Raw genomic sequence first — 27426 nt, forward strand, 5'->3', positions numbered from 1 at the left:
AACCTGCATGGTTTGGTTTTACTCAGGCTCTCCTCCATCAGGCTAACCATCATATACCTGCATGTTTCATGCTTATGATAAAGCATCCAGCAGCCCAGATCTTGAGTCTGTATTTTGCAGGTTTAGAAAAGAAATTAGAATGATTGGTCTGATGGGTTAGGTTTTTTGTATGAAAAGGAAAGTTACTGTTGGAGGTTGGATGTGTATGGTGGAGCCAATTTGGGTGTTCATTGTTGTTGGTGATGTAAATGACTGATAGGATTAGGTTTGGGGTATTTCGTAACAATGTCTCTAAAGTGGTCTTACTGTTGTTTTACAGAAAGTTTCCACACTTGGCATTGCTCCTTCTCTAGCACCACCAATGTAATGAAAATGTATTAGGGTGAGGGTGCAGTATGTACTCAATAAAGAGAGTACCATAAAATGTTCTTCAAAGAAAAGGAGCCAAGAACATTGAATGTCAGGTTGAAAAAATAATAGTTTGTTGTATTTTTAAGCAATCATTGAAAATGGGTTTCACAGATGCGAATACTACAAAAATGCTGTTATATTAGGTACTGAAACCACCTCATGTTGAAACAAAGAACGGGTGGCTTGGGTATATTCTTAAAGGACTGTGAAAAACAAATTGCACAAGCTGCATTAATAGGGTTAACTAAAGAAACAAGATTATGTTAAACACCTCTATGCAAAATGATATAACCATCAGGTATAGTCAAATTCTTTAGCTGTAACCAAAAAATTTAAATAAGATATACATTTACAATACCTTATGAGAGTACCCCGTGCATTCAACAACTGACCTACCAAAAAGGATGCCTTTATCAAACCATTTTTTTGATAAATACACTCACTGTTGTACAACATATCCCCATTATTCCAAAATATAGAAATGCTGTGGAGAAATAATGTTTTTGTAGGTGATATTCTCGACCAATAAAGTTGTTTATGAAATTCTTAGCTTAACAAGTATTTACCAGTCCTATAATTTATTCATAAGAGTAATCGGCGCCTGCCCTCATTTGCTCCTCCTGTTTCGCCGGAACTTAAAGTAAACTCAAACATGTGACAACATCACCACGCGACACAGGTCCTCCGAGAGTGCAAACACCGTCCATTCTTGTTGACGTCTTTGTCAAACTTGTCCTGTACGGAGCCTTAAACAGCGGAAGTGTGTAAAAAGTGTAGTAATAATTACATATTACGAAAACTGTTTATTGAATTATTGTTGTGATTTGTTGCATTAAAGTATGTTTAACTAATATAAAAATAAAGACACTAGAATAAATAATTTTGCACATGCAAGATACAAGACAACTGGGGTCCTTTCTAGCATTAGCCGTGTGTTGTGTACGGGTAGTGACGGTGTTGCCCTTCACGTGTTACGCTGCTTCACTTCATGGAAAACGAAACAATGTTGACTGACAGCTAGTTTGTTTGTTTTTTTTTTTCTTCGTTTTGAAAGGCGACCGATTTTTCGCCATGTCCTTAAAGAATGGCGCTTTTTTGCTGTGTTTGTCTCGTTTACGGGCGGTCTCTCTCTATGCTGCCGGCGTGTTGCACCAGTCTAATATGCGGTCAGCCGCTGCAGCGTGCCGGTGTTCGCTCGGTTCTGCTGTCATAGATCAAGCCCGGCAGTCATCCTCCAGCAGCTCCGCCAAACCGCCCGATACTTCTCTCTTTGTCCCCCTGCAGATTAAAGCGCCTAGCAGTTTCGAGGGAGTAGTGGGAGCGGAGCTCACCAAGCCATTAGACAAAGGTGATGTGTTTATTCTTTTTATTACTTTTAACGTGGAGTCCGAAAGACGTGGCAGTAATGTCTAAAACTGTCAAATTATTATTACTTATCATTTGTCTATCCAAGGCGAGTTATTTTAGATACAAACTTTTACAATTCTTTTATTTTTATCAATCTTATTGACTATCACACAGCAATTTGAGCGTGATTTGAACCCACAACTTCAGGGCTAGTGTGCGTGTATATATATTATATATTTTTTAATAAACATGAGAACTTTTGTAGACTTTCAGCGTCATTGTAACAGAGAACAGAATTCTGCAATTGCAAAAGAAAACTTTCTTTATGAGTGGGTCCGTGATGCAATGGTTAGTTAGCCCTTCTGTTTCATACGTCCGGCACACTGGGATAAAATCTCAGTCCAAGCAGTGTGGATGTTGAAATTATTTATAAAAAAAGGTGTTTCTCTCCATTACCAAAGACAAGTATGTTGCGTTAATTGACGTCTCTAAATTTGCTCAAAAAGAGCGAGTGAACCCTGCATTGGACTGGCACCTTTGTTCAGTCTTGGTTGTTTTCCTGTCTTGCGCCCAGTACTACAAGGCTATGATTAACTTCTTCTGATCCTAAACTGGACCCATGGAAAAAAATGTATGGATGTATTGAAGGTTTAAAAAATTAAATGGGTGGATGCTTTGAAGTTTTGGGTCCAGTAAGATCTTTGTGCAAGTCATCCTCAAGATATACAGCCTTCCCACCTATTATTTGTTACTTATGGTATATTTATTTGTCCAGGGACTCTGGGTTCAAACCACAGACTAAACGTGGTGTTACATAGAGTGGTGAATGATCTGGAAAGGTGCAAGTAAGTTTGGGTTTTAAGACAAATGTACTCTATGATGGGCATTAAGGAATCCTGCCTACCTTCTTGATAGTTGTAGCTGAAACAGGTGTTACAACCTTTATATAGAAGTCTAACTTTTTGGAACCTGTTGAGTTCAATTTAAGGCAGTGGGTACCAAAGCTTGAGCTGCGTTCACATGCTATCAGTGTGTTAGGTCTCGTAACATTTCACCTTCCAACAACAGTACAGTATGTTCACATGACGTTGTGGTTGCGATTTTTTTTGGAGAAATTGGAGGTCACTGTTGATATATTGCTTAATCTGCAAGAAAAAGCAATTAAAGATTAACTATATTTTTTCTGAAAAATAAGGAGCAAACTAAGTATCATCAAATCACTTCAAATCCAGTTTGAGTACAAAAATTGAATATCTGGCTAACCATTTATAAATCTGTGTGGATTTGAGCTTCAAAGGAAAATGCATAGTCCAAAAGTAAAAGAAATCTGATATATTAAAGCAGGCATACACACATCTACACAATTTACCCTTTATTGATCACAATTATCTTGTGAGTGCACCTTAAACCCTGCCTGGTTGCCATCCTGAAATAACCAGATGTGGACCATGCTAATCAGCCTCATACAGTCGTGGCCAAAAGTTTTGAGAATGACACAAATATTAATTTTCACAAAGATTGCTGCCTCAGTTTTTATGATGGTAATTTGCATATACTCCAGAATTTTATGAATAGTGATCCGATTAATTGCAATTAGGTCCCTCTTTAACCATGAAAATGAACTTAATCCCAAAAAAAACATTTTCACTGCCATTTCAGCCCTGCCACAAAAGGACCATCATTGCTTTGCACAGACCTTAATCCCATTGAGAACTTGTGGTCAGTCCTAAACAGGCGGGAGGACAAACAAAAACCCACACATTCTGACAAACTCCAAGCATTAATTATGCAAGAATGAGGGCTGCCGTCAGTCAGGATTTGGCCCGGAAGTTGATTGACTGCATGCCAGGCCGAACAAAGATTGGCCAACACTGCAAATATTGACTCTTTGCATAAATGTTGCTGACAAAAAGATTTCAAAACACTGAAGCAGCAAACGTTTTGAAGCTAATACTTGTGTCATTGTTAAAACTTTTGGCCATGACTGTGCAGTCACAATACAGCAGAACTTCACTGGCTGGTAGAGCAGCCTCCCACCTGACACATCGAGACACTGACGCCTGCATTTGAGCAGTTCTCTGGTGTGCTGCATAACTGATTATGGAAAAGCATGCACTGCATTGTAGTAGTGCCTTTCCTCCATGCTGTGGAGTCAGGGAACGCCGTAAAGTGATATCGTCTGAGTAGTTTGCCATGCTCACCTGGAAAATGTAAGGATGTGATTGTTGTTAAAATGAATGATATAGGACAGGGGTGCCCAACTCCAGTCTTGAAAGGCCGCAGTGGCTGCAGGTTTTCATTCTAACCCTTTTCTTAATTAGTGATCTGTTTTTGCTGCTAATTAACTTTTTAGTTTTTAAGAAATGTTTCCCTGAATTTCTTCATTGTTCTTTTGAATTGCTTCATTTCTATCCTTCAATGGCACCCAAACAGAAGTGAAATGTGAAGTGAGTGAGCCAACAGAAGACCAACTAAGTCAGGGCCTCAAACTCCAACTAATTTTACTCCAACCAGTTGCTTAATGAGGTGCTGAGTCTTGTCGTTAATTAAACCTGTTCTTTAATTCCATGGCTTGTTGCTGCTGTCATTGTGCAATAGCAGACATTTCCGAAATTGTGGATTTTCTCTTTTCTAAGAGCAGATCAGCATTCCTGAGACCTTCACCTTTCTTTATTTTCAGATATTGTATGATGGTCACAGTTTGCTGGTCCTGTTTTGGCTCATTTTGCATCTCATTATTGTTTGGCTGCTAATTAAGGAAAAAGAAACAATTGAGGGGTCTGAGTCTTCAGGAGCAAGTCAAATAAAATGAATTCAAAAGAAGTTAATTAGCAGCAAAAACAGGTCACTAACTAAGAAAAGGGTTTGAAAGAAAACCTGCAGCCACTGTGGCCTTCCAGGACTGAAGTTGGTCACCCCTGGTATAGGACATGTGCAACACAGAGGGTTCAGCCAGTTACCTTACCACCAAGCCATCTATCACATACAGCACTATCACATTCAAAGTTATTTTGCTTCAAAATAAGTGAATCATGGGTTGACCCAGGCTGCCATTCCAAAACATTTGAAATGTATCTCATGTTGATATTGCAGATGACTTGTGTTTATAAAGTGTAAACTGCCTAGTTAACAAAATCACCTTCATTTTTGCTAGGTCCCTTTATTTCTGCATAAGTGCAGTCAATCGCCCCAATTACATTAGGGAAACTAGACACTGCTGCAGATTGCCTCTTTTATGTTGGCAATTTTATTTATATACAGCCATATCATACAAAAACTGAAATGTAGTACCTTGTCAGCTGGTTAATTCCTTCCAGCACCATGGGCACGATGGAGCTAAAGCCTATCTGAGATATTCCTGACGTGCCAGCCAGTTCCCTGGGAGGTTAGAAAAAAGGTAGCCTATATAACCTGGCTTGTGCAATTATGCAGCATTGACCCTCTTAAAAGGGAACTAAAACACAGTCTGTGCATCATATTCAACACTTCCAAGGTTTTAAATATTTTGTCATGTCAACACACATTACAATAACAGCTGTGGGATCAGTTATTATACGCATGAGTTATTGGGTAGTTTGCTTGCATCCACCTACTTGATCAAAGGAGTCTTCATTTCCCAGTTTCTCTGAAATGTTTGTGGATATGTCAGAGTTGCCATAAATACATGCAAGTTTTCCTGTCAAGTCTTCTTTTGTGAATACTATCTTGTGTGTGGCAAGTTGCATACACTCATTTTGGGCCTCTTTTTGTGTGTATGCAAGCTTATAAATTTGAACTCGCATGTAGAATAAAACACCAGTTGAATGGGTGACCTGGCCAAGATGAATGATGTTCCCTTTCCAAGATGGGACAAGAGGAGACTGCCTGTTGGTGCTCTACACTCCATCCATACGCTAGGTGGTGGCAACTATTAGCTGGCTCACCCAGGTACAGACCCTCAGAGCAGACTGGCAGATGTAGTTCATTTGGATAGCTTTGCTGGGTCCTGCAAGTGGGAGCTGCTGAGAATGGGTTTCCTTATTCCAAGGCGCTTCTGCCTGACCTGGAAGTGTTTTCTTGGTGCAGTGTTGTGATACCGAAAGTACTCCTGGGGCCGGCATGAAAGGAGCTGTCTCACCTTCCTCAGTGAGTCAAAACTGGGAGTGGCGTTCAGACAAAGCTGACCTGGGAAGTTTGGAAGAAGAGAAAAGAGAATGAATAGTAATTTTGTTAAAGAAGAAGCCCACATAAAGTGTCTGCCAAAATAAGATACATATGTTTACTTCTGTGACTGTGTTTTTGTAGTTGTGTTGAGGGTTTGGGGCTTGAACACATCCCTAGTTGCCACATAAGTTATATTTCTATATCTAAACCTATTTACCTATGTCTAGGTATATATTTCTTTCATCTAATACAACTGACTGATGTGAAAGGTCAGTGTTTAGTCACAACATAGAAAATTGAAGAAGTAGTTTATTTTTTTTTTGTTTATCTCCCACTCGGTACTCCAACTTTGGAGGATGCTCACATCAAATTTCTGACTGTCCTATAACTCATGAGCACAGCGTCATTCCAGCAAGCCGGGGCTCAAGACAGGAAACAGCCTTGGATAGGCTGCCACTCCATTGCAGGATCCACTCATGCATATTCCTAAAGTCACACTGGGCCATTATTAATAACCAAGTAATCTAAAAGATGTATATTTAAAAAGATGAATGATGCATTGTGTTTTGTGTAATTCTCAAACAAAACGTGTTGTTTAAAATTGAAATTTTAAACTTTTAATGGCTGACATTAATTTGTTTCTGATTGACAATCTGGTAAAAAATGTAGTAACATATCCTGTACTAAGCTCTGATTAAGTTGAATAGCTAAGATATAATTGAAGGTTTGTTGCTGGAGTTCATTTTCTGGAATATTTTAGAAATTGCTGGGGTTGAATACAGCAGCCAAGACAGCTGTAACTGGGCTTCATTCTTAGCTCAGTTGGTAGAGGAACTTCTATTCCTCCACATCCATCCATCCATTTGTCGATCAGCTTTTGGAGCCCGGTCTGACCCGTTCAAGGGAAGCCAGAGATTGCATGGAAAATAACACAAGTCCTTTGCATTTCCCTCAACAGGTGGATAAACTAAATGTGCAGGGTTTGTGTACAGCATTGTTCATAGATTTTTTTTCCTACTGGTTATTTCAACAGGTGAAGTTCTAAAAATCCTTAACAAATTCTACAAACGGAAAGAAATGCAGAAACTGGCATCTGACAGTGGCTTAGATGGTATGTATTAGCTCTTTTAATTTTTTCCTGAAGTGCAGTGTTTTTATTTTGAAGTGAATTGCATTCATGCTAAAGTTAGTTGATGTGTGCATATTGGATAGGAATGGTGCATAATTCATGACTGTTGTTATTCTAATTCTTCATTTTACCCCCATGCTGACTATAACTGAATTTGTACTCGTTCAAAGCCTCTGAGATTGCCATGCATTCAAAAGTGAATACAATTCCTAAAAAGAACATAGGCGCAGTGCAGTTTTGTAAAATGAACAATATTTTAAAACATTGACAGCAATGAAAACAAATAATACAGTTCCTGACAAAAGTCTTGTCGCTTCTCTATTTTGTAGAAACTCCTGCTATTAATCTGACTTTTAATTAAGCAACTGGTGTTAGAAATAGCTCATATGAAAAGCTAAAGCCCTCCCAAATGATGTTTAATGCACTGAAATAAATTAGTTCCACTGAAAAAAGATTTATCATTTAATTAAGACAGAAAGGTCAAATTTGGGCAAGACAAAAGTTTTGTCGCCTATACAGAAAATGAACAACTTTACTGCAAATCCAAAAATACGTCAGCAAATTAAGTAGTGGTGCTGTGAGATCCAAATTTAATATCTTGTATGACTTCCATGAGCTTGAAGGACAGCATCCGTGCGGTTTGGCAAGGATTCATACAATTTATTGATGAAGTCATCAGGAATAGCAAAGAAAACAGTCTTGCATGCCTCCCAGAGTTCATCAATATTCTTTGGTTTCGTCTTCCATGCTTCCTCTTTCATCCTACCCCACATATACTCAATGATGTTCATGTCTGGTGACTGGGCTGGCCAATCCTCGAGCATCTTGATCTTCTTCGCTTTAAGGAACTTTGATGTGGAGATGGAAGTATGCGATGGAGCACCATCCTGCTGCAGAATTTGGACTTTTTTATGGTTGGGAATATAAGAGGTAGCTAAGATTTCTTGGTATTTTAGACTATTGATGTTGCCTTCCACCCTGCAGATCCCTTGCATACCCCCATACTGATGTAACCCCAGAGCATGATTTTGCCTCCACCAAACTTCACTGTTTTCTGGGTAAATCTCGGCTCCATGCAGGTTCCAGTAGGTCTCCTGCAATATTTGCGGTGACTGTGGTGTAATTCAACAGATTCATCTGAAAAATCCACCTTCTGCCCCTTTTCCAGCATCCATCCTTTTAGCAGGCTGTGGGCCTTGGCAAATGCCACATGGTTTTTTAATTGTCTTTTGTTTAGTGCTGGCTTATGGGTACTGATTCGACCATGGAGGCCATTTCGAGACAGAATCCGACAAACTGTTCTGGTTGACACAGGGACTTCAGGTGACCAGGTCTCGTGGAGCTCTGCTGCAGTGGAAAATGGGCTGGCTTTGGATTTTCGAGCCAACAAACAGTCCTCTCGAGCAGTTGTCTTGCGGGGTCTTCCTGACCTGGGTTTGTCAAAAACGTCTCCAGTCTCTTCAGATCTTTTTTTTATCCTCTGAACTTGACGCTGAGACACATTGAAGGTGTTTGCCACATCAGCAGTGGATTTGGTCTTCAGCCTCTTGATAATCAACACTTTAGTCTCAGGGTGAATCTTTGGCATGTTTGCAGAGGTCTAGTTGCAGTTGATGTGAAGGTCTAGTGTACTGGGGTTCTTTTTATACACACCTGAGACATAATTGATCCATTATTAGTCACAGGTGAAGCTCATATGACAAGGCGACAACACTTATGTCTTGCCAAAAATCGACTCAACGGGCTTTACCAAGCTGTGAATATTAGAATACTTTTTGTCAGTTTCGTTTTGCAGTGAAACATTATTACAAAAGCTGATGGTATTAAATGACCCATTTCTTGTAACAAAATCTTGATAGAAATATATTTTAGCGGCACTTCAGGTCAATTTGTACACAAGCAACAAGACTTTTGTCAGGGACTGTATTGTTATTTAGGTAGCGCACTTGTTCAAAAGGCTCTGATGTTGTCAAACAATCACAAGTCGGTAATATGTAAGTAGTATCTGTAGCCTAAAGCTGTGCTTTCCAAACATTTTCTACACTGATCCACCCAACAAGTATAAAATTCTGCTCAACATCCCAACATAATAGTTTGGGAAGCTACCAGAGTAAATGTTTGTGAGCAAGGGACATATACAAAGTGGATGAGTACATTTCTTTTAGTGGTTTGTCTTTCAGATGTCTTTGTACACAGTTACTGGGTGTCTAGAAGCATATTATTATTAGTTATTGTTACTACAGCTATATTATTATGCTTGCATCATGTTTACATATTTCTTTGTTGATAACATTTCATTAGAGATTTATTTAGAGATTTATTTTATTGCTAATAGATTAATTAATAGATCAATGCAACTGATGATAAAACTTAAAGGATAAATTCAGTACTTTTCAATTTCAAGTTAATTCTTCATCATCATTATATATAAATGTATAATCCAATGTCTGTCACTAAACGCATTTAGATCAGGTTTTTTTTTCTATAATTGAACATTCTGGTTGATTTTGCGACTTCTCTCATTACACTAAGAATCATAGTTTGCTTGAAGCAGTGATATTTATGCTAATCCGAGACAAAGGCTGCGTGCCGAGGGGAGGAGGAAAGATGACATCAGGAGTGGGGAGCTGGGCAGGGCAATCCCCACTCACGTGCCAGCCTCCGTTCGAGTCGGTCTAACCTCAATGTTTTGGAGTGTTCCTTGCCTCCGCTTAGCTAGTGATATATATATAAATATATACAGTGGGTATAAAAAAGAATCACCCCCATCAAAATATTCCCATATTTTTTTGCTTTACAGGCTTAAATGAAAGCACACAAACCAATATTTTTTCCAGCTTTACGTACTCAATGCAATCTATAACATCTAAAGATATCACAGCTACAATTCAGAAGAATTTTAAAAAATAAAAAACAAGAAATAGAGATTAATAAAGGATCACCCTCCTCCTAAAGAATATTTGTAAACTCCATCAGGTGTAAGTACCCACCATTTCCATTGCGGACCATGGTTACTGGCTTCCAGCTTTGATCAATTATAATCAGTGTGATGAATGAAGCATAAAAACAACTATTCCTGGAGCATTCCCTTGCTTGGTAGATCAACTGACAGCAAAGAACTGACTATGGGTGGCAAGCCACTTTTCAAAAGATCTCAGGGATAGAGTTGTGGACAGACATAAGGCAGGAGATGGATACAAAAAAAACCTCAAAGGCTTTATCAATCCCAAGGAGCACAGTAAAGTCCGTAATAAAGAAGTGGCAAGTGTTTGGTACTACTAGGACCCTCTCTGGATCTGGCCGTCACTCCAAACTGAATGGAAGAGTAAGGAGGAAACTGGTAAGAGAAGGTACCAAGAGGCCAATAGACACTTTTGAAGGAGTTACAGGGTTTTATGGCAAAGAGTTGTCATTGTGGGGCAAAATACCGTCAAATTCTTGAGGGAAAACCTGATACCCTCTGCCATAAAGTTGAAGTTGGGCAGAATGTTCACTTTTCAGCACGGCAATGACCCGAAGCACACCGCAAAATTGACCACACAGTGGCTGAAGGAGAAGAAAGTGAATGTCCTTGTGTGGCCTAGTCAGAGACCAGACCTAAATCCCATTGAAAATCTGTGGAAAGATTTGAAGATAGCATTCCACCAATGCTTACCATCCAATTTGACCGAACTTGAACATTTCTGTAAAGAAGAGTGGACAAATGCTCAATCTAGATGTGCAAAGCAAATAGAGAAGTATCCCAACAGATTCAAGGCTGTCATTAAAGCAAAAGGTGGTTCAACAAAATATTGACATTGTGGGGTGATCCTTTATTAATCTCAGTATGTCTTGTTTTTGATTTTTTTTATAATTTTTCTGAACTGTAGCTGTGCTATCTTTTACTTGGATGTTATAGGTTGCATTGAATAAGTAAAGCTGGGAAGAAATACTTTTTTTGTGTATTTTCATTTAAGGCTGTAAAGAAAAAAAAGGGAATATTTATACTATACTAATAAAAGGCAAAGCCCTCACTGACTCACGCATCACTAATTCTCCAACTTCTTGCTTACTGCTTACAACGCTTGACAGATGCAGAATGTCACTTCAACACAAGTCCTGCAAATACTAACGTAATTGAAACAAACCATGAAACTCAAACCGATTATGACAGCAGCAATCCAAGCTGTGAGAAAACAGTAAAAAGGAGGCGTGTCAGACATTGTGGTACATTTTCTGATGCAGCTAGATGGAAACAACTTCATGACACTGCCGCCAAATACTTGCAGAAAAATGCACAATTTAATAGACACGCTGTCGCTAAATACTCGCAGGCAAATCCATAAGTTCATAGAAATGCTGTCACTAAATCCTCACAGAAAAATCCACAATTTAATAGACATGCTGTCGCTAAATACTTGCAGGCAATTCCACAAGTACATAGACAGGCTGCCGCTAAATATTCGCAGGCAAATCAAAAAGTTAATACCTGAAATGCCTGTTAAACATCTTAGATTCATGAGAAGCGATTTGGGTGGTGAGATGCCTATTGAGGTGATCACTGTAATATTTATATGTCATTGAAATGTATTATTATCAGGCATGGTTTAGGCATCAGAAAAAGGGACCTCAAGGTTACTATTATGGAAGTTAATTTAGAGCACGGATGCCGTGAATGTAAGAGCTGTAATAAATAAAGTTCCCCTGCATACTTTAAAAGAAAGTCTCGCCATCATTTCATTTTTCACAATTTGTGAAAACAAGACATGGTGTCAGAATAGAGGACAGTCATGGATTTTGTTGGAGTTCCCTCACCACGAATTGACTGGGATTCTCTTAACCTGCCGGGAGAATGGAAAAAGTTCGACAGCACGTGGAGCTGATGTTTTCTGGCCTGCTACAAGGCAAAGACGAGCGTGAGAAATGCAGCTACCTGCTCCTGTGGACTGTGGAAAAAGGAAGAGACATTTTTAACACATGGACTCTCACCCAGGAGGAAGCCAAGGTACTGAAAACTTACTATGACCGTTTTGAGGCATTTGTCATGCCTAAGGCGAATATGATATTCGCGAGATACAAGTTTAATGAGAAGACGCAAGGTATAAAAGAGACTTTTGATCACATTGTAACGGAGTTAAAATTGCTGGTGAAGGACTGTGCTTATGCAAACGAAGATGAGATGGTCAGGGATAGAATAGTGTTTGGCACAAACTCATCGAAAGTGTGAAAGAAACTTTTAAGTGCCGGGTCTGAGCTAACATTAAATAAAGCCGTGAACATCGCAAGATCGCATGAGATCGCACAAGCACAGCTGAGAACCTTCGATACATGTACTTCGTGCAGCTCACATGAACTGACTGTGAACACAGTACACAGACAACAAGCAAGAGCTCCAAAGAGCGCTGAACAAAAAACGCATTACACAATTGAGAAGGCAGCAAAAGAATATAAAGCAAGTGACGCATACAAGCATATTCATAAGTGCAGCTACAGAAACAAAGCACACGGTGGAAAAAGTCAATGTCCAGCTAAAGGCAGACAGTGTAAAAAATGTGGTAAATTGAAGCACTTCGCTAAAGTTTGCGGGACTGGGAAAGGTAAACCCGTGCATGCAGTGTGTGATGTCTCAGATAAAGAAGAAGACAAGCTGATTATTGATTTAGTAAGAAAGGAACAACCATCTAAGCTGAACAAGCCTTTGTAGACATATCAATAGGAAAGCAAGGTGTAAAGCTTAAGTTTAATTAAGTTCATAGACACTCTGCCGCTAAATATTCGCAGGCAAATCCACAACTTAATACCGGGAAGATTCGCGAGTACCGATTTGGGTAGTGAACACTTCGATGAATGAAACCTGTTATCTTTACAACGGTTGACAAACACGGAATGTAACTTGAACACAACACATCCTCCAAATACGAACCTGATTCAAAGAAATAATAATAATCAAATCCTTGATGACAGCAACACTCATAACAGTCACAAAACAATTACATTGACAATCATGTTACAGTAGAGTCTCGCTTATCTGACATAAACGGGCCGGCAGAACGTCAGATAAGTGGAAATGTCGGATAATGGGAGGTGTTAAGAAAAAGTCTATTAAACGTCAAACTATGTTATAATTTTACACATTACGAACCTAATACAGTGGCCTGGTTTATGAACGTCTCTGAACACATACAAATCAGGTTATGACCAAAAAGTTTGCCAAACTTTTGCCTCTGTTCATGACCACACACTCGGTATAGGAACAAGCCAGTTTCCCTTTCGGTTTGTGCGCCCCGATAATTTCCGCATGTGTTCAGTCTCTCCCTGTGCAGCGCGAGAGAGACACACATGCACGCACGCACACACGCACGCGAGAGAGAGACTCCACGCACACACGCCAGAAAGGGCTAGCCACATAATCCACTGTAATCATGTTTTACAACAAAACAACATAAAAATTTAACTGAAAAAATGAAGTTAGCAACAAAAAAATAGACTACGCTCCTGCTCGCAACTTGCAGTTCTTGTTGCCGATTGATTTTTTTGCTGTGGGACGTCGGATAATACAGAATGTCGGATAAGCGAGACTCTGCTGTACGTTATTTTTAAAATGTTTCCTTTTCTTTTTCATAACTTCATTAACACACTACTTCTCCGCTGCGAAGCGCGGTAGAGCTGGGCAGTATGACCAAAATTGTATATCATGGTATTTTTCTAAATTATCCCGGTATTCAACGGTATGAGTGGATGTTAACCACATTTTCCACTGCAGTAGACTAGCTAAGAATAACCTATTCCACTGTCATGAGCATTGCATGACAGATAAAGTCAAAATAAAACAAGTACAACTTGGCTTATAGTATTATCCAGTAGTATAGAAATAGCATTCACACATTTGAACATAATGGTCCACATCCGACCTTTTCAAACTAAAGTATCTCCAGGCAACGGACGTGACTCCTTTTTTTTTTTGGCAAAAGTTCTTCTGTGTCATCATGTTCAACTTTATTGTCATCTACAGCTTCAGTTTCAGGATGTTCTCCGTCCATTTTCATCCTGCAATACATATACTACCGCATGTACTCCATTACATGCCTATTTAGTGGTGTAGCAGTGAAAAAGAGCCCTCACGCAACAACTCCACTAATGCATGTACTCCGTTGTATGTGATTAACAGTGTAGCAGTGAAAAAGGTCCCCCTTCAATAGTTTCCCGCTGCGCCACGTTCTGAACGTCGTTTAGGCAATTTAAACTGGTGTTGCAATATAAGAAAAATGATATATATATATATATATATATATATATATATATATATATATATATATATATATATATATATATATATATATTTGCAATATAAAATTGCGCTCTCAAGTGAATGCTTTGTCTGTTGTAGCAGCTTACATGATGCTGTCAGTAACCTTGTCTCTGTGTCCATAACTAATTTAAAAAAAAAAAGGAATAATGAAGAAGATTGAAGCGCCTCAAACAAATTATTTATTTATTTTTTATATGCCTGACTTATTGCCCTTTTTTTTCTATCCTGAGGCACTTTCAATTGACGTGTGTGGGTTTTACTTGTGTTCTTGCGTTGTGGCTTTACAGTGCTTATTGACAGAAACTAAAGTCAAAGAGAAGAATTCAAACTGTGGTTGTCTTTTTTTTTTTTTTATATACAGCTCGTCTGTTCCATCAAGCATTTATCAGCTTTAGAAAATATGTCTTAGAGTTGGAATCCATTGATGCAGACCTCCATATAGTCCTAAGCGATATCTGCTGTGGTGCAGGTAAGATGGAAATATTTAATAAAATAACCAAATGAACTCATCATTGCAATGTTTTTCTATATTAGCTTCTTTTTAAGCGGAATGAACTTGATTGAGTGAGCATTACTTGTCCTGAGGAAGAAATTTGGCTTTTTACAGAAGCCCTTTAAACAAATATATACACACACACACACACCATTGTCTGAACACACACTGGAATGACTAAAAAGTAGGAAATTTAAAAAGAAGAAAAAACTTCTGACTTGTCAGACTCCGTCCCAGTGAGGCATCACACAGGCGTATTGCTGTTGGTATAAAGCAGCCCCAGTAGTGTTTCTTGACACACTTCTGCTAGGTAATTCATTGACTGAAAGTGTGTCCAAGAAAGGATATGCAACATTGTTCATAATAAACATCAGTTTTATTTTAATTGTCTTCTTTGCTGCTACTTCCAAAACATATGTTTATTTTCTACTAAAAGTAATTTGTGAGTATTGTATTTTATCCATTTATCTTTCAAACAGGTTTTGTTTTGTAGTTGGTAGCACACACATAGGGTAACCAAATTCTCCTGGAACCAGTACTGTATTATTGGGATGTTTGATTAAGTGGTTTATCATGATTCATAACATGCAGTTAAATTTTTTTCATATTTTTATATTTCTTCTTTTTTTTCAGTGCACAGTAATACTTTATCGTTAACTCATGTTAACACTCTTTACATATTGAACAAATTTGCAGAATTAAAAGGCGGTCCAACATAGCTACTGAAGTCATATAGGCAAAGATATTAGTGCAGTGTAGAGAGAATGTAAAATCATTAGTTACAAGAAGGAGATAAACCACAAACACTATAGTGTAATATCAAAGCAAAGCAACAGTGCTTCTGAAAGTCACAGATAGCTCCACAAAAATGTGCAAAAACAGAATTTAAAAACATTCCTTCTTAGCTGGAGGTGCAGGACTGTTAATTCTGTGTATTTCTCACTTGAAGTGATCTTTCACAGTGTGCATGTATGGCCAGAGCAAGCAGTCTAGATGGCAGGTGAATTGCCATAGCACTAGTGCTGTTCTAATTACAATAAGAGGACATCTGATTAGTCAGATCTTATCTATTTTGTATAGTACTATTGTAAATGGTGACTATATGTACCAAACAAGCCTTGTATGAATCAACACACATACTGTAGAGTGAAGTGTTTTAAAAAGCTGTTAGTCAAATCTGGAAAGCGAGTAAAATAAAAGAATTTTTAACGTAATAATTTAGGACCTCTACATTGAGGTTCATATATGGAAGTGCCCCAGAATATAGTGGATGTTTGGTCACTCTTAGTGCATCCTGTCATGTGTTTGAATGAAGAGACTAAAATGCCATGTTTTAGTAAATCTTTTGCCAGATGTTTTCTTTTATTGTATCAAGCCTTTCTAAAACACAGAAAACACTTGTTCTTATATCACAAAAATAAATATTTAATTATGGATCCTCGTATTTAATAAAAAAAAATATTTGAACAAATTAATAATAATTGGTGGAATTGAATATCAGAGAGAATGTAAAGGTCAAGTTTATTATCAAGTGTAAACAGTCGATTAAAATTCTTATTTACATGTCTCCCACTGGCACAATAATAGTTGTACAGTACCATAAACTGATTAATACAGTGCTTTACATTAAATAAAACATCCATCCATCCATCCATTTTCTAACCCGCTGAATCCGAATACAGGGTCACGGGGGTCTGCTGGAGCCAATCCCAGCCAACACAGGGCACAAGGCAGGAACCAATCCTGGGCAGGGTGCCAACCCACTGCAGGACACACACAAACACAGCACACACAAGGGCCAATTTAGAATCACCAATCCACCTAACCTGCATGTCTTTGGATTGTGGGAGGAAACCGGAGCGCCCAGAGGAAACCCACGCAGACACAGGGAGAACATGCAAACTCCACGCAGGGAGGACCTGGGAAGCGAACCCGGGTCTCCTAACTGCGAGGCAGCAGCGCTACCACTGCGCCACCGTGCCGCCCCTTAAATAAAACATAATGCATACAAAAACATTCATTAATCAGCCACTCAACATGACTCCCTAGTATATAGTTGTTTGCCAAAATGAAGAAGGGCGGAAGTTGTCAGATGGGTCATACTTTTTGCCTTTCTAAGTTAGTCTGGATGGAATGGATTCTCCACAATCTGCTAATGCTATGTCACAGTTGTCCTTTTCATGCTTCTGTAGATTGTAACACTTAACTTTCCTAACCTGTTCCCTTTTACTTTCTGTACACTTTTCTTTTTAAACCTCCCACAGAGTGGAAAACAATACAGGCACACGTTTACTTAAACAGTCAAAAAGTCCTCCAACAGTCCTCATTGTGAATGTATAAATTAACACCATTTTCCTCCTACTTCATGCAACTGGTAAACCAGACTATGCAGTGGAGGCTGGGTAGTCAGTGTTACAGAAGCATGATAGAACTGATATAAGTGATCTGAAAATAGAGCTGGAGCACTCATTTTACTGACAGTGTTTCATGGTAAAAAATTCATTGATATGCTGTGAGATATATTAAGCTATTCTTTAGCCTTAAAACCTTCTTTGATACAGGTTAATTATTTTAGCCTTTTACATTATATTGGTTCCATTCAGATCCTTTCCCATTTCATATTTCTTTAAAAAATAGTTAAATGTTAAACTATTCTCTGCCGTATGCCTGCTACATTTATATGTAGGATTTAGAACATGGATTTCAGATTTTGTAATGCCACACATATCAAATGAGCCCTTAGTCATGTGCTTTGCATTTTATTTCCACTTGTAGGTCATCAAGATGATCTTTTCCCCTATTTCATGCGGCATGCAAAACAAATCTTTCCAATGCTTGACTGCATGGATGATCTTCGTAAAATTAGTGATTTAAGGTTACCAGCTAATTGGTAAGTAGATGCAAAATCTTAGATTAACTAAATATTTTCAGATCAGGAATGAAAAACTTTGGTCCTAGAGAGCTTACGTAGCTGCCATATTTTGTAGATTCAGAACTTAGTTAATGGCTAATGTATCCATGTAAATTACTTCTCTAATTAAGTAACTTTCTTTATCTGTTTTTGTATTCACGATTGCCTTTAGTATTACACTTATTTATTAGCATCAATTTGTATGGTAGAGTTAACATAACTTTCTCCAAATACTAACTAGTTCAGTGTTGCAGGGGGTCAGAGCCTGCAGTAGCAGAATCAGCTGAATGATAGGGACAAAAGCTGATTTCACATTATGCTGCTTTTTAGTCATGGGTGTGTCAGACTTGAGAGCAGCAACTGCAATTAATTTCACTGGACTATGTAAATTTAAACAACCAAAAACTGCTGACCTTGTCACATTCACTGACTAAATGCAGCACACTGTCAGCCCCTTTTTCTGATAGCCAATAGCATCCTGCTTAACAGTGCTGGACCTGTATGAAGGGTCGACAGCTATAGTGAGTTGAGCTGCAATCCTGGCAGTATTTTTGTTTTTCCATTCTGTCTTGGTACACATTATCAGACAGTCAAGCTTCTGTACTGTCTGTGATATCCAAAACACTTGGTTACTTATTCCTCATCAATGCATTATAAGGATTTATTGGTTGTCTGCTCACATGCAAACAGAGCCTGCCCGTCATGGACTAGTTGGACTGAGTTGCTCGGTTTGTCACATTGCATGACTGGCTTCACAGCACTGTACCGCTGACTGTTTCCAACTCGCAGAGATTAGGTTAATGAAAGCTAGGACAAGTTGTGTAATGTGACATTGCTTTAACATTGGAAAGAACCCATATTCATTACAGTGTCCAAAGTATGTTTTTTTTTAATAATTATTAAACAACATAACTACCAACTATTTCTAATGTAAAAGTTTAGTCTGTTATTTCATTCTAAAAAATAAATGAATAAAAATAATGGTGTGAACAGATTTGAACTGTTGGCCTCAAGGTAAAAAGAAGAAATAATTCTTGGTAATGTAAATAATGTGGAAAACAGTGCAAATCTTGGCAGAGCAGAGCATTTCCTAGAAAAGTACTTACTATACTATCTTGTGATTTTCAATACAAATAGAGTACACTAAGGAATTAAATAGATCAAACATTTTATTGACGTACATAAAGTAAGTCAGTGAGAATATGTAACTAATACTGCCTTCTAGAACCAAAATTTACAGTGTGTGTTTTAGAAATTCTAACAAGAAAATATGGTATTGCATGGAGTTCTAAAAATTGGCCTATTTAACCTTTAATATTTTCACACATTATCTGCTTTAGGTATCCAGAAGCCAGAGCAATTTTTCGCAAGATTATTTTTCACGCTGGGCCAACAAACAGTGGCAAGACGCATCATGCTATTCAGAGATTTTTAACTGCCAAGTCTGGAGTCTATTGTGGTCCACTGAAGCTTCTGGCACACGAGATATTTGAGAAGAGCAGCAGTTCTGTTAGTATATCTAAACTGCTTATTTGACTATAGTCCTCACTATTACTTGCTAATAATCTTTGGTATTTTATTTGTGTAATTTAATATTGTATAGTAATTTATTCTCTCTTATATTCTCATAAAAAAATTATGATTGTGTTTTCAAAAATGACAAGCTATTCTAAATATAATTCTTGATTGGTCTTTGTCTCTGTAAAAATGATATACAGCCTTAAGGGCAACTAAAAAGTTTGTCGTAAGGTAATAGAATTACATGACTGAGATTTTTGTAGCTTATTTGTAAGTTCTGAATGGTGTGTATTTTTGTGTGTCTGTGTGTATGTATGTATGTATATGTATATATATGTGTATATATATATATATATATATATATATATATATATATATATATATATATATATATATATATATATATATATATATATATATATATATATATATATATATATATATATAATATATATATATATATATATATATATATATATATATATATATATATATATATATATATATATATATATATATATACTGCTCAAAAGAATTAAAGGAACATTTTTAATCAGAGTATAGCATAAGGTCAATGAAACTTATGGGATATTAATCTGGTCAGTTAAGTAGCAGAGGGGGTTGTTAATCAGTTTCAGCTGCTGTGGTGTTAATGAAATTAACAACAGATGCACTAGAGGGGCAACAATGAGATGACCCCCAAAACAGGAATGGTTTAACAGGTGGAGGCCACTGACATTTTTCTCTCCTCATCTTTTCTGACTGTTTCTTCACTAGTTTTGCATTTGGCTACAGTCAGTGTCACTACTGGTAGCATGAGGCGATACCTGGACCCTACAGAGGTTGCACAGGCAGTCCAACTTCTCCAGGATGGCACATCAATACGTGTCATTGCCAGAAGGTTTGCTGTGTCTCCCTGCACAGTCTCAAGGGCATGGAGGAGATTCTAGGAGACAAGCAGTTACTCTAGGAGAGCTGGAGAGGGCCATAGAAGGTACATAACCAATCAGCAGGACCAGTATCTGCTCCTTTGGGCAAGGAGGAACAGGATGAGCACTGCCAGAGCCCTACAAAATGACCTCCAGCAGGCCACTGGTGTGAATGTCTCTGACCAAACAACCAGAAAGACTTCATGAGGGTGACCCAAGGGCCCCATGTCCTCTAATGGGTCCTGAGCTCACTGCCCAGCAGCATGCAGCTCGATTGGCATTCGCCATAGAATACCAGAATTGGCAGATGCACCATTGGTGCCCTGTGCTTTTTACAGATGAGAGCAGGTTCACCCTGAGCACGTGACAAAAGTGAAAGGGTCTGGAGAAGCCTTGGAGAACATTATGCTGCCTGTAACATCATTCAGCATGAGCAGTTTGGTGGTGGGTTAATGATTGTCTGGGGAGGCATATCCATGGATGGTCACACAGACCGCTACAGGCTTGACAAAGGCACCTTGGCTGCCATTAGGTATCAGGATGAAATCCTTGGACCCATTGTCAGACCCTATGCTGGTACAGTGGCTCCTGGTGCACGACAATTCCTGGCCTCATGTGGTGAGAGTATGCAGGCAGTTCCTGGAGGATGAAGGAATTGATACCATTGACTGGCCACCACACTTTCCTGACCTAAATCCAACAGAACACCTCTGGGACATTATGTTTTGGTCCATCCAATGCCACCAGGTTGCACCTCAGACTGTCCAGGAGCTCAGTGATGCCCTGGTCCAGATCTGGGAGGAGATCCCCACAACACCATCTGTCATCTCATTAGAAGCATGCACCGATGTTGTCAGGCATGTATACAAGAACACAGGGGCCATACAAAGTGCTGCGTACAATTTTGAGTTGCTGCAATTAAATTTTGGCAAAATGGACTAGCCTGCCACATAATTTTTTCACTCTGATTTTTGGGCGTCTTTGAATTCAGGGCTCTGTAGGTTGATCATTTTCATTTCCATCAAACGATGTGGCATCCTTTCGCTCCTAACACATTACCCAGTCTATATCAGTATAGATATCCAGGAGGATTTCTTTTCCCATTGAGATCTGATGTGTTTTCAAAGTGTTCCTTTAATTTTTTGAGCAGTTATATATATATATATATATAAATAAAATATATACATAAAGTAATGTCTGGGCTTGTGAGTGTCCTGGAAAAAAAACAAGATCCAGGCCTTTAATGACCTCTTAGGCACAGCCAGCAGCAGTGTATCTGTCTGTGGGGAGAGTTGGCAGTGACATTCACATCTCTGGTTACTCTTCCTATAAAGTCAGTACACGGATTGGGAGAGCATTGGGGGTCATGAGGTTGCTGAAAGGGGTGCATGGCACTCCTGATATCTATCTATACAATAGGACGAAGGTCCAAGTTTTTAGAGTCCTGGTGCATCCCGTCTTGGTGATATGATTGCTGTCCAGTGACCTGAAACGAAGACTGGACTCCTTTAAAATCCTTGGGTAATGCTTGTTTGACTGTGTCAAATGAGCGGTTGCTCATGGGGTCCTAAATGAGGCACATTACCTGCATAGTGTCAGAGGGTGATCCAGCTTGTAGGATCCTCACTGTTGGAGACTCGAGTGGCTCGACAAAGCCAAGGGGTGGCCCACGTGGCTGCGGCAGACAGAAGGTTATTTCTGTAGGGTCGGACTGGACCACGCGTCTCCCTAGGAGGTTGCCAACCAGGATCACAAGCTGTTTCATCGTGTGGTGGGCACGGCAACGTGTGTGTGTGTATATACAGTCCCTGACAAAAGTCTTGTCGCTTGTGTACAAATTGACCTGAAGTGCCGCTAAAATATATTCCTAATCAAGATTTTGTTACAAGAAATGGGTCATTTCAATCCCATCAGCTTTTGTAATAATGTTTCAGTGCAAAACGAAACTGACAAAAAGCATTCTAATATTCACAGCTTGGTAAAGCCCATTGAGTCCATTTTTGGCAAGACATAAGTGTTGTCACCTTGTCATATGAGCATCACCTGTGACTAATAATGGATCAATTAGGTCTCAGGTGTGTATAAAAAGAACTCCAGTACACTAGACCTTCACATCAACTGCAACTAGACCTCTGCAAACATGCCTAAGATTCACCCTGAGACTAAAGTGTTGATTATCAAGAGGCTGAAGACCAAATCCACTGCTGATGTGGCAAACACCTTCAATGTGTCTCAGCGTCAAGTTCAGAGGATAAAAAGATTTGAAGAGACTGGAGACGTTTTTGACAAGCCCAGGTCAGGAAGACCCTGCAAGACAACTGCTCGAGAGGACCGTTTGTTGGCTCGAAAATCCAAGGCCAGCCCATTTTCCACTGCAGCAGAGCTCCACGAGACCTGGTCACCTGAAGTCCCTGTGTCAACCAGAACAGTTTGTCGGATTCTGTCTTGAAATGGCCTCCATGGTCGAATCAGTGCCCATAAGCCAGCACTAAACAAAAGACAATTGAAAAACCGTGTGGCATTTGCTAAGGCCCCCAGTCTGCTAAAAGGATGGACGCTGGAAAAGGGGCAGAAGGTGGATTTTTCAGATGAATCTTCTGTTGAATTACACCACAGTCACCGCAAATATTGCAGGAGGCCTACTGGAACCTGCATGGAGCCGAAATTTACCCAGAAAACAGTGAAGTTTGGTGGAGGCAAAATCATGGTCTGGGGTTACATCAGTATGGGGGTATGCGAGGGATCTGCAGGGTGGAAAGCAACATCAATAGTCTAAAATACCAAAAAATCTTAGCTACCTCTTATATTCCCAACCATAAAAAAGGCCAAATTCTGCAGCAGGATGGTGCTCCATCGCATACTTCCATCTCCACATCAAAGTTCCTTAAAGCGAAGAAGATCAAGATGCTCGAGGATTGGCCAGCCCAGTCACCAGACATGAACATCATTGAGCATATGTGGGGTAGGATGAAAGAGGAAGCATGGAAGACGAAACCAAAGAATATTGATGAACTCCGGGAGGCATGCAAGACTGTTTTCTTTGCTATTCCTGATGACTTCATCAATAAATTGTATGAATCCTTGCCAAACCGCATGGATGCTGTCCTTCAAGCTCATGGAAGTCATACAAGATATTAAATTTGGATCTCACAGCACCACTACTTAATTTGCTGACATATATTTGGATTTGCAGTAAAGTTGTTCATTTTATGTATAGGCGACAAAACTTTTGTCTTGCCCAAATTTGACCTTTCTGTCTTGATTAAATGATACATTTTTTTTCAGTGGAACTAATTTATTTCAGTGCATTAAACATCATTTGGGAGGGCTTTAGCTTTTCATATGAGCTATTTCTAACACCAGTTGATTAATTAAAAGTCAGGTTAATAGCAGGAGTTTCTAGAAAATAGAGAAGCGACAAGACTTTTGTCAGGGACTGTATACACACACACACACACACATATATATATATATATATATATATATATACACAAGGTGTGGCAGAAAAGTAATGAGACTGGCAACACTGCAAGAGATCTGGCAATGCTGCGCTGTTGTCCTTGATAGAGCACGTTTATCAGTACCCTCCCATAGCTCAGTGCGAGTTTCAACTCCTTCCGTTAACTACATGATTTTTGTGACTGCTATTTGCAAAGTTGTGTTTTTGGTTGTGCGTCACGCAAAATGGAGCAGCGGAATTTGGAGCAACGTTGTGCTATTAAACGGCAAGTGTGACGTTTGAAAAGTTAAAACAGGCCTATGGGGAACATTCTTTATCCCGAGCTCAAGTTTTCAGGGAGGCCTTCAACTTCGAAAACCAATGAAAACATTGAACGTGTGAACACTCTTATGAGATCAGACCGTCGTTTAACATTAACAATGTTGAGTGAACAATTAAATTTGAACAGATTTACCGTTCATCAAATTTTGACTGAACATTTGCACATGCGAAAGGTCTGTGCCAAAATGGTGCCGAAAAACCTCACAATTGAGCAGAAGGACAATCGAAAAAACACATTCCTGTGGTTCCCCAGCCCCCTTTTTCCCCTGACCTCAGTCCATGTGACTTTTTCCTAAACTGAAAAATGTCCTCAAAGGATGTCATTTCGGGACTTTAGAAAACATCCAAAAGAATGTAACGGACATGCTGAAGAACATTCCGGTTGAAGACTTCCAGCGCTGATACCAACAATGGGAACAACGTCTCCATCGGTGTGTAGCTGCCCAAGGGAACTACTTTGAAGGGGATAACATTGATGTTTGAAAATAATAAAAACTTTGGTAAATAAAAAATGTACTCCGTTGCATGCGTGTTTAGCGGTGCAGCAATGTAAAAGATCCCCCCTTAAACAGTTCCCCGCTGCGCCTCGTTCTGAACGTTGTTTAGGCTATTTAAACTGGTGTTGCAGTATAAGAATAATCCATATAATAATAAGTAATAATTAAAAAACGTTTTTTGGTATGAACTGGTATACTGCCCAGCACGATTATAGCTGTTTATAAGAAAATGAGAACTGGGGATGTTTATAAAGTGCACTGATATATTCTCTTGCTTTGAGGGATATCATACTCTGATAACAGCTACTCCTTTTAAGCATTTTCTGACAAAAGTATGATGGAATGTCAGGATTGGTGTATTTGGGTGACAGAAATTCTTTTTTTGTAAGTTTGTCCTTAATTTTATTTAAAATTTACTTTTTTTCAGGGTGTGCCATGCGATTTAGTGACAGGGGAGGAGCGGATATTTGTTGACCCAGAAGGAAGACCATCCAACCATGTGGCGTGCACTATTGAAATGTGCAGCGTCAACACTCCCTGTCAGTACCATTTTACTACATATTAATACATCTAATCAACTATATTGACAACACATTTATTTTTCAAAAATTCCGGAGTGTGCTCCCCTCGACTTTCTCGTACACTAGAGCTAAAGGAAAAGGTCATCGAACCACTTCCAGTTGTGCAGCATTTCTTAAATATAATATCTCTTTGTTTCTCATCATAACTTATTGATAATATTGATACACAATCATTTATTTATAATCTAACCTTATATTAAAATTTTCGCACTTAGGGATGTTAAAAATGGTGGTGGAAGTTTTTTCATGATTACATACGCAATACCGAGATTATGTGCAAAGTAAAAAAGAGCATTAGTATTATAATATTTGTTGCAATAAGTTGCTATAGATTAATTATGATAATGGTGGCGGAAATAAAAAAAAAAATCGTAAAATGAAATGTATTACCAGGAACACGATGGGGACGTAACAACTTATTGTATCTATTACATCTTTATATTTATATGTCCTGTTCAATGTTTACATGTTATTATTAAACTGATAATGTGTAAATTAAAATCAAATTAACAATAGTTATTGAAAGAATATGCATTACAGGGGGTCCTCGGGTTATGACACACTTCTTTTCCCACAACAGTGATGTAACCCGAATTTTGGTGTAAGTCGAAACACACTCTAGCCTAAGTCACTTACCTATGTTAACACATTTGCAAAATCATAATCTAGAACATAAAAACACAAAATCTAAGCCTGAGAAAAAAGAAAAGGACATAAATATACTGTACTGTACACTGTACTGTAGTAGCAGAAAAAATGAGTGTAAAAAAAATCCTTACCTTTATTCCTTCTCATGTCTGAATTTTTTAAAGTTTTTATGGGAGTGAGTGTTGTAAACTCGAAACGTTGTAACCCGAGGACCCCCTGTATATTGAATACAGTTTTTAATATTGTGTACAAATTTATATTTCCATGATACAAAAACATTTGGATAGTTGTTTAAATAAAATACTACTTCCGGTTGAGTAATTTTTCTCAAATTTCATATCTGTTTGCTTTTTATCATTATAAATATCTATACAAAATTTGAATCATTATCTGTAATTATAACCCTAGTTTCCTTGAAAATTCACGAAAGTATTCAGTTAAAGTACCACTTCCGGTTGCCGGAAGTAGCCCAAAATTTGATAGGATTCCTTATTTTTGATACTGTATAAAGCAGGTGTACAAAATTTCATTGACCTAGGTCAAAGTGTTTCTGAGTTTTCGTGTTTACACACAGACAGACATAATTTTAAAAATGGTATTTTCAGACTCTGGAAGGTCTAAAACATCAAGATTCATCAAAATCTCGAGGTTGAAGTTTTTCACGATTCCTAAATTTTCTCTATACATGGTATTTTCGGACTTGAGAAGGTCTTAAACATCAAGATTCATCAAAATCTTGAGGTCAAATTTGAACAGTATATAAGAAAGTAAAAATCGTTGACAATATGTGGACTAAGCACAATACAGCATGTTTTAAAAGCTGTCTTTTCATAGGGTTATTATTGTTACATGTACAGAGTACAGTGGTACCTTGAGATACTAGTTTCATTTGTTCTGTAAACCGAGCTCGTAAGTCAAAATGCTCGTATGTCAAATCAATTTTCCCCATTGAAATTAATTGAAATTAGATTAATTCATGCCAGCCCCCAAAAAACCACCCCAATTTTTTGTTAAATGTTTTCAACATAAGAAATATGTATTTATAATGAACAAATATTGTATACAAACAAAATAAAACCTAATACATAAAAGAGAATCTAAAGAAATAGACAGATGTTGGTAAAGCCGATTAGCGTATTGTGATGTTTTTAATTTCACTTCACTTTTGCTTAACTTAATTTTCTTCTTCACTAGTTTTTTTTTCTTTTTTGTGATGCTTTCGTCTCTTTCATTTGCAGGGCGTTTCAATAGAAACTTGTCCAAGGAGCTTTGTTTAGTCCTCCCCTTCAGAATGTTTCTGAAATGAGTTAGGCAAGTGTCATTAAATAGCACCGCTGCACGATCAGTTGCAACTTTTTCAGGGTTTCTTTTCAATAAAGTCAAGTGTTAGGCAAGTGTCATTAAATAGCGCCGCTGCATGATCAGTTATAACTTTTTCAGGATGTTTCTTTTCTTTAAAGTTCAAAACTTTTTCCCACATTGCAAACACTTCCTTTATCTCACTTTAAGAGATAACCTCCTCCGCGATACCGATCTCCTGCGAACCTCCGTATGTTGCTGCTTCTGTAGTTCTGTCAACTCCTCTGTCGTCAGTTCCTCGGAATGTGCGGCGACAAGCTCTTTGATTGCTCGGATTTCGAATTTTGGCTCATAACTCAAGGCAAAAAATCAACCTAGTGATGGCTCATATCTCAAAAAACTCGTACGTTGGGGCACTGTACTGTGCAGACTCTTACTTACATGTACTAAT

At 38.4% G+C, this 27426-nt stretch overlaps 1 protein-coding gene across 1 annotated transcript in view; it reads left to right on the forward strand.

The window, feature by feature from the left end:
• The first annotated feature begins 1335 nt into the window (after positions 1–1335).
• Positions 1336–27426, forward strand: part of supv3l1 (SUV3-like helicase) — a 54686-nt gene continuing 28595 nt past the window's right edge. Inside the window, exons 1-6 of the mRNA XM_039739411.1 lie at positions 1336–1759; positions 6935–7012; positions 14680–14787; positions 17587–17701; positions 19063–19231; positions 24875–24986. Coding sequence (XP_039595345.1) covers positions 1483–1759; positions 6935–7012; positions 14680–14787; positions 17587–17701; positions 19063–19231; positions 24875–24986 — 859 coding nt within the window. The 5' untranslated portion in view covers positions 1336–1482. The remainder of the gene's footprint in view (positions 1760–6934; positions 7013–14679; positions 14788–17586; positions 17702–19062; positions 19232–24874; positions 24987–27426) is intronic.

The sequence above is a fragment of the Polypterus senegalus genome, chromosome 1 (assembly GCF_016835505.1).
Source record: "Polypterus senegalus isolate Bchr_013 chromosome 1, ASM1683550v1, whole genome shotgun sequence".
NCBI classification, from domain to species: domain Eukaryota; kingdom Metazoa; phylum Chordata; class Cladistia; order Polypteriformes; family Polypteridae; genus Polypterus; species Polypterus senegalus.